Genomic DNA, 8,308 nt, shown 5'->3' on the forward strand with positions numbered 1-8,308 from the left:
ATCATTTAAATATAACACACATTTATATAAATTATTTGATATTAGTTAATTTGAAAAAAAAACTGTTTTTAATAATAGAGTTTAACTTTTATAGAATTTTTATAGAATGTTGGTAAAAATAATTATATCGTAAAAAATTAAAATTTATTATTAATATATTTTATTTAATTATTATTTAATTATTATATTTGAAAAAAATGATATTTTTATTATTTTTAAACAAATTTTTTAGAACGAAAATAAAATATTTTCATGAGACACAAAATTATGTTTTAAGTCTTTAAATATAGAGTTAATTATAATCCACATGTAATTTATTTTTATTATATTTTTCATTTTTTTAATTATTTTTGACCTCATTTGTTAATTATGTGAATTTTTTGTTAATAAATTCAATAAAAAAATTATTTAGGAAAGAAGAAACAAAGAAAAGTAATTATATTTAAATAGTGATGAATATTTTTTGTCAAAAGTTATTTTAATACTCAATTAAATATTTTTTTTTAGATTTACTTAATAAAACTTTAAATTTTAATTCACGAACTAAGTTTGAGAACAAGAATAACATATTAGGTCTGGTAACCACGACACACCCAAATTTAGTATGATTATCATTTATGAAATGATTATCACCGAGTTCTTATTATAAAAAAGTCATCCTTATTAATATTTAATATTGTATTAAAACTTAAATTTAAAATCACTAGTTAAATTAAAACAATCTTATCAATTGATTTATATACTTAGTAGCAAACAAAAATTGTTACAATTTTTTTATAATATCAATTAATTGAAAAATATTTTGATATAATTTTTAATATAATTATTACAGAAATTTACGATACTATAACTTACTGTCAAAAAAGTCATAGTTAAATTTAGTATGATTATCATTTATGAAATGATTATCACCGAGTTCTTATTATAAAAAAGTCATCCTTATCAATATTTAATATTGTATTAAAACTTAAATTTAAAATCACTAGTTAAATTAAAACAATCTTATCAATTGATTTATATACTTAGTAGCAAACAAAAATTGTTACAATTTTTTTATAATATCAATTAATTAAAAAAATATTTTTGATGTAATTTTTAATATAATTATTACATAAATTTACTATATTTAATTAAAATATATTATCTTTTATTTTTTATAATTTTTTTTTTTTTTTTTTTTTTTTTTTTTTAAAATTCATAATTTTAACTCTTTTATTCTTTAATTGAGATATTTCATTTTTTATTTTAATAAAAAAATTTAATTTTAATTTTAATTTTTTAGAAGTAAAAGACGAACTATCTTAATTAAATGAAATGATCAATGATTAAAATTACAAATTTTTTAAAAATAAAATATCTTAATTAAAAAATAAAAATTAAATTATGGATTTATAAAAATAAGAACAGTGTATCTTTATAAAAATTAAATTATGCCAAATGCATTTTTTAAGCTTCATGTATCTTTATTTGCAAAACGTGATACATTTTGTCCAAGGGCCCACTTTTTAAAGATAATATTATAATTTATATCTTGAAGCATTTCCTATCAAAACTAAAATAATATTGTATTTCCATTTTACCATTTTGCCAAATAATATTATAGTGTGAAGCGTCAGAACTAAAATGCATTTCCATTTTATCAAAACTAAAATGCATTTCCATTTTGCCAAATGCATTTTGTCCAAGGGCCCATTTATATTGTGAAGCGTCAGAGGTATGTATACGTAAGTAGCATTTCCCCAAAATAAAACGACCTCAGCCTAGTCATCAGTCCCTCATTCGCGTTGCTTTTGATCTCCTTGCGTAAACCCTTGTCGTCATCGCGCTGTGGCCACCGCCGTCACCCTCGCACTGGTTCGTGGCCTCGTCAGCGGAACCTGTGGCTGGAATCGTTTGGTATTTCTGGTATGCTATTTTTGTTTTTTTTTTATTTTCAATGCTCTATTTTCTTTTGGCTTCACCGTCTCTATTATCCGTGTACCTTGTTCTCATATTTTCCTTTTTGTTTTTATTTTCATGCTTTGAATTAGGACTTTGAATCTTGGTCGTGGTTGTGATTTGAACTCCTATTTAATTTTGTGACAAATAAAACAACACCTTTTTTAATTTTGTGATTTTTAAATATTATGTACTCCTAGCCTTACATGCTATTCTAGTGAGTTTTTTTGCTGGTTCGGAGTCACTAAATGCGTGATAGGACCTAATAAAAAATAGTGTTTGCCTTTTGAAATCATTAGTTCTAATTCTGTCTTTTTTTAAGTCCTTTGTCATTATTTTTTAATCCTTATGAAATCACATGTAAGCAATCCTTTTTTTATATTTCTTTTAATTGTATATATGTTGAAGTATCTAATAAATTTATGATATTTCTTCTTTAAATCCTTAACATTAGTTCTACTTCTTACTTCTTTTTTATATTATTTTTTAGTCTATTTTTTATATTTCATGATTTTGTAATGGAGTAAGATGATATAGAATATTTGACTTATTTTTATCTATTTTTAATTTTCAACAAATTTTAAAAACTAAAAACCAAAATAAATTGAAACCGAAAACTTAACAAAATATAATTTTGATTTTAAATTTTTTTTAAATATAAATGAAAAATCACCCCTAATATGACCTTAATAATCTGATGCTAACCTTGGATGTCAGCTGTTCTTTTCACATGACACATGTGCAACTTTTGAAAAATTAGTATTTTAATTTATTATTTTATTATATGAACTTGAATGTATTGATTAATTTTTTATATTTATTTCCTAGATGTCGTGGAATCTTCAATTTAAAACTGAATTTAATTTATATGCAAGTGTAAGTATCCAATAAGAATTTACTGTTACATAATCGATATCTTTTTTTTTATTAATAAGATGATCATAAAACCATTGAACCAAGCTAAGGGTTAAAAAAGAAGAAGAAAAGGTCTCTGTACGTCATCCAATATTCTTTTAGTAATTGAAGCCATTGACTTAATTGATTTTAAAATTCCTGCTTTGTGACCTAAAGTCTTTGACAATAAATAATACGGTAAATAATAAATTAAAGCTCTGATGTTTTCCAAGATTCTAATGCATGTGGATTTCTTGAAAAATTCTAAGCGTTACATTTGTTTGGTTTTTAGAAGATAAAGTTTTTATCTCCTTAATTTATTATTTTAACTATTAATTTTCACTCTAATTAATGTGTTAAATTAAGTATATTCCACCTTATTTATTGTATTTTAGAATAAATTACAGACAGTTCTTGAGATTTTTTCATATTATACACACGGTATTTTTTTTATTTTATGTTTATAACAATCTCTCTTATAAAGATACAAAGATACATATAATACTTTTTAAATAACAAGGGATTAGTGTAATGTATTAGAGGTGTTAGTGCTGTAATGTTTTTAAACAATTAATAAGGTTAGTGTAAGGACATAAAAAATTATATTATAAACAATCTGATTTTTTTTAAAAAGCATATGTGTAATTTAAACTATCTTTCATTATGAGTGTTGATTGGTCCAAAATGAACGTGGATGACAAATTTGGAGTAAGCTAACTAATTATATGTCTAAAATGGACCGCAATTTGTTCAAAGTAGATTATTGACTAGTCTAAAATATATACCAAACACTTGCCTAAAATATGTTGTAAGATTGAGATCTAAATTCTTTTTAAAATATGTTTATCATGGTTTTCTGGTATTGTGAACGTGAACATGTGACATTTTTTTGTGCGGATGAAGATTTAATGAAGATAGTTGGATATCAGAATAAGGATTATATTCAATTAACATGACTATTGTGTGACTGAAACTAATGAATGCTTGCAGTGATCCTGAAATTATGTTGCTCTATTTGTGGATTTTTCCATAAATTATGTTAGCCACATTAGTAAGAGTTTGGGTGCAAACAACACTGTATCCTTTTCGCCATATTATCCTTTATTCTTCTTCAGAGTTTGAGTGTAACATTCATATTGATATCTGTTTTTTTTTAATGATGATTGATGTAGGTGTTCATTCAGTTATTTCTTTGATTCTTGCTTTCATTTTGGACCGTGCTGCTCATCATCACAGGTACAAATGTTTGTTACCAATGAATATTTTTATTACGTGTTCACTGCCATTAATGACAATTGATATATGCTATATAAATTGTGTTCATGATGAGTGAACCTTATATTCCTGTTTGAGATTGGATGCAATGATTCTTGCGGACAGTTTGCATTAATCATTGTATTTAATCTTGAATTGTCTGTTTGGATAGTTTGGGGAGACTGATATTTTTATGGTAGATTCATGTGTTAAGGTTAAAATTATTTTGTTTAATTTGATGAAATTTCGGTAATGCATTTCTAGTTGTTCTCTGGGTGCATACTTGATTATCGGAAAATTAATTTCACCGATTTCATGTTGTGTACTTGGAGACCAATGCGAAATGCTGCCAAAATTTTGCCAAATTTAACAAAATAGAATTAACCCTGATGTATGAAACTACCATAAAAACGGTCTTCCCAAATGGGATAGGGCCACACCTATAATAAAAAAGTGAGATTTTCATGCATCGAATAACTTTGAGAGTATGACCGAGTTATTACTTAGATGGATCGAAGTTGGATGAATGAAAGTCGCATCAGTCCAGAATATGAGGAAGGCGTCGAGCAATTCTTACAATTTGCTTCAGAAAGAGGTCAACCGGATGAAGATAGAAAATATTATTGTCCTTGCATCAATTGTTTGAACGGAAGACAACAAATACTGGATGACATACGAGAGCATCTGTTGTGTGATGGAATTAAGAGGAATTATACGACGTGGATATGGCATGGTGAAATGACAGACATGCAGAGTGGGCAGCAATCCGAACCGTTTGATGTAGAAATGGGAGATCGCTTGGAGGATATGATTCGTGACCTTGGACAAGAGTCTTTTCAGCAAGCACATGCCCCTATGTATGATACATTACAAACTGATTCAAAGAAACCTTTGTATTCGGGGTGCAAGAATTCGTTGACGCTGTTGTCGGCGGTTTTAAATCTGGTTAATATCAAAGCCAGATATGGGTGGAGTGACAAAAGCTTTAGTTCACTGCTTCAAGTAGTGCACGACATGCTTCCAGAGGAAAATACATTGCCTAAAAGTTACTATCAAGCAAAGAAAATATTGTGTCCCATGGGTATGGAGTATCAGAAGATTCATGCTTGCCCGAATGACTGCATATTATACAGACATCAATTAATGTTTTTTTTTTGTACAGCCAAATGGCTACACAGCCAAACTCTCCTCCGCCTCCTCCTCCTTCTACTGGTGTAGCATCGCATTCGTCGTCACCACCATTGAAGCGGACTAGAAAGGCCTCACGCCTAAGATCATTGGCGACTAGACCATTTGGGGCAGAGAGACCCCTTGTCCATGTGGATCCTGTTACTGGCAAAGCAGACGGTCCCCACAGCAAGAAATTTAGAACATATTTAGGGATCGTTGCTCGTGATAAGGTGGATGTCACATACGAAAATTGGAAGCATGTCCCTATTACTCAGAAGGATTTGATATGGGAGGATATTCAGGTATCATGTATTATTTCATGTTCCATATTGTTTGTTAGCCAAATATTTGAATTTAGTATTAATAAAACCTAATTTACTCTTTGTTATGCTGAATTTGATATCCCTGAAGCATCTGATTTAAGGACAAAAAAGAAAATACTTCAGACTGTGGGGGAGCGGTGGAGACAGTTTAAGTCTGATTTGACGTCGAAATGGGCACTTGCAGCTGACAAGGATAGTGTCGATGACACTGTATGCAAAATGTACGACATTAGCAAGGAGAAATGGACCCAATTTTGTCAGAGCCGTAGAGACCCTTCATGGGAGGTAACTAATTTGTGATTTTCATTTTTTTTAACTTTAAATGAACTTATTATAATATATTGTAATCATGAGTTTCATTAATGTTTCATTTTTACAGAATGTGCGAAAAAAAGCACAAGCCGTCCAAAAACAAAACACTGCCCCTCACGTGATGTCTCGTGGGGGTTATGAATATTTAGAAAAAAAGTTGATGGATGAGAAGAGAAAGAAAAAACTAGAGGAAGCTACTCAATCCGGAAGCACTGACACCGTCACTGATCCTCCATCTCCCATCAAACGACACGTGAAGTGGAAGCTAGCCCGCACCAAGAAAACTGGTGACATGACATCTGAAGCAGCAAAGGAAATTGCTGACAAGATTGTAAGTCACTTTCAATTCATAATTGTAATTATTTTTTTTTATTGTGTGATTAAGTATAGAATAAATGTGTTCTTCACAGGATGCGCTTGAGGAGCAGGCCTCACAGGGTTCTTTTGTTATCCATGGACGTCATGATATACTGACTGCTGCCATTGGGCGACCAGAACACCCTGGTCGTGTGCGTGCTGTAGGAGCCGGTATAACCATCAAGCAATACTTTGGATCAGCTTCAAGGACCTCCTCCATTGCTCCCGAATACCTGCAACAGTTGACGCAACAAATCAAGGACCAACTGGAGGATTCAATCATAGAAAAAGTCACTCAACGGCTAATGTTATCCCTCAGCCAAATGCAATCACAGGGACTCGCACTGCCTCCTGAACCTGATATTGGTCCTTCAGCTGCTCGTGTCAGCACAAAGGAGAGTTGTGTTGATCCCTCGGGGAACGATCCAGACACCGATGACTCATACAAATGCGGGTTGTATATTGAAGAATATCCTTCTCGCCTGGTTGCCCTAGGAAGAGTTTATGAGGGATCCACAACCATTTACAACATTCCTTTGCTGCATGATTAAGTCAAGGTTGGTGTTGAGGAGATTAGAGATGCAGATGCTCCCATTCCTGTACCCACTAAAGAGGTTAAGGTCATGGGACAGGCTCTTAACACATTCCTTGCTTGGCCGACACATCTTGTCAAGCGTTTATCAGAACAGGTATTTTAGTGTCATTAAATGCTTATTTTTCTAATTAAAATGATTACTGTGATTAAATTATGTCAATTAATTATGTTGGATAAACAGGGAGCTGTGGTACCCGCGAAACCTACAGATAGGCCGGATGATAAGGTCGATGATCCGCTATATCTAATGACATTGACCATCCCACAGCTTTTTCTGAAGCCATTGCAGGTTATGTGGGATGCTACCTTGTTTGGCCTGTTTAATGAAAACTTCCCCTTGTACATAAAGCATGAAGATCTGTCTGAAATTGCACACGGTGGTCAATGTCTCAGCATATATGTTATACAGTTGTGGATTCTGTAAGTCAATTTAGATTATTGTTAATTACCTAATTTATTGTTTTACCTTTATGCATAATTTGCTTTGTGTTAACAATAATAGGCATATGGCTGAGACAAGTATACGAGCCGGGAATATCGATGTGTATGGATTCCTCGAGCCACAGTCTATCCAGAAATCTAGCCAATCACAATTTGAATCAGAAAATTACATTAAGAACTGGATGCAAAATTCAAAACGGGATGTGTACCTAGGAGCCTACCTGAATGGGTAACTTAAACTCAACAAATGAATTTAAATAATGTATAATAGTATAATAACCTATATTGGTCTCCACTGCAGTGCACATTGGCAAATGGTCGTCATTTTGCCTAAGGAAAATGTTGTCATTTGGTTTTGTTCGTTGCATAATTAGCCAGACAACTACCTCAAAGGCATAATTAATAGGTCAGTGTTGTTTTTCAATACATTTGCATTAGCATTAGTTAGGTAAATCAAAATTTTAAATGTACAATAAGAATCTATGTTTGTATTCAATAGTGCTTTGAAAGGACTTGACGATACTCAACAAAGTAAATCCAAGTCTCTTGCTAGGTGGATTGTTGTTAAAGTAAGTTATTTAAACAATATGTTTTTACTTATATTTTAGTACTGTGTAGACTAATTTGTACTGATCGTTGCATATCTAAATTTCATAATGTATTTAGTGTAATAGACAAAAAGGAAGCACTGAGTGTGGGTATTACGTCATGCACTGGATGTCAATTATAATCTTAGGAAATTTCCAGAATAATTGAGAAATGATAATTTTCAATTCACCAAATTTCATATTATTATGATTGCTAATATATTATTAACTTATGTTTTATTATATCATGCAGTATTTCACTGATCCTAGACCATTGGAACCATAAAAATTGAAGGCGCTTCGCAACCAGTGGGCAAAGTACTATTTGAAAGTGAAAAATGAAACTTAGGATGGTTAGACAATTTTGTAATTGTAGTTTATATTTACTTACTTAATTTACAATTCATGTCTCAACATTGAATATGTTTTAAATTCAT

General features: G+C 30.6%; 1 protein-coding gene across 1 annotated transcript; it reads left to right on the forward strand.

Moving 5' to 3' along the window:
• The first annotated feature begins 4,966 nt into the window (after nt 1-4,966).
• LOC106796056 (uncharacterized) lies at nt 4,967-7,485 on the forward strand. The gene is made up of 6 exons (XM_014767502.2): nt 4,967-5,558; nt 5,646-5,864; nt 5,959-6,222; nt 6,302-6,937; nt 7,025-7,263; nt 7,346-7,485. Exons 1-4 carry the CDS (start codon nt 5,253-5,255, stop codon nt 6,797-6,799), a joined length of 1,287 nt encoding a protein of 428 aa, XP_014622988.1. The 5' UTR covers nt 4,967-5,252; the 3' UTR covers nt 6,800-6,937; nt 7,025-7,263; nt 7,346-7,485.
• Nucleotides 7,486-8,308: the final 823 nt, after the last annotated feature.

The sequence above is a fragment of the Glycine max genome, chromosome 15 (assembly GCF_000004515.6).
Source record: "Glycine max cultivar Williams 82 chromosome 15, Glycine_max_v4.0, whole genome shotgun sequence".
Classification (NCBI taxonomy): domain Eukaryota; kingdom Viridiplantae; phylum Streptophyta; class Magnoliopsida; order Fabales; family Fabaceae; genus Glycine; species Glycine max.

Excerpts from the sequence above, each read along its gene's own strand:
- LOC106796056 (XM_014767502.2), top strand. The coding sequence starts at position 5,253 with ATGGCTACACAGCCAAACTCTCCTCCGCCTCCTCCTCCTTCTACTGGT. Across the intron at positions 5,865-5,958 it reads GTAGAGACCCTTCATGGGAG|AATGTGCGAAAAAAAGCACA; the intron begins GTAACTAATTTG and ends TCATTTTTACAG. Across the intron at positions 6,223-6,301 it reads AGGAAATTGCTGACAAGATT|GATGCGCTTGAGGAGCAGGC; the intron begins GTAAGTCACTTT and ends TGTTCTTCACAG.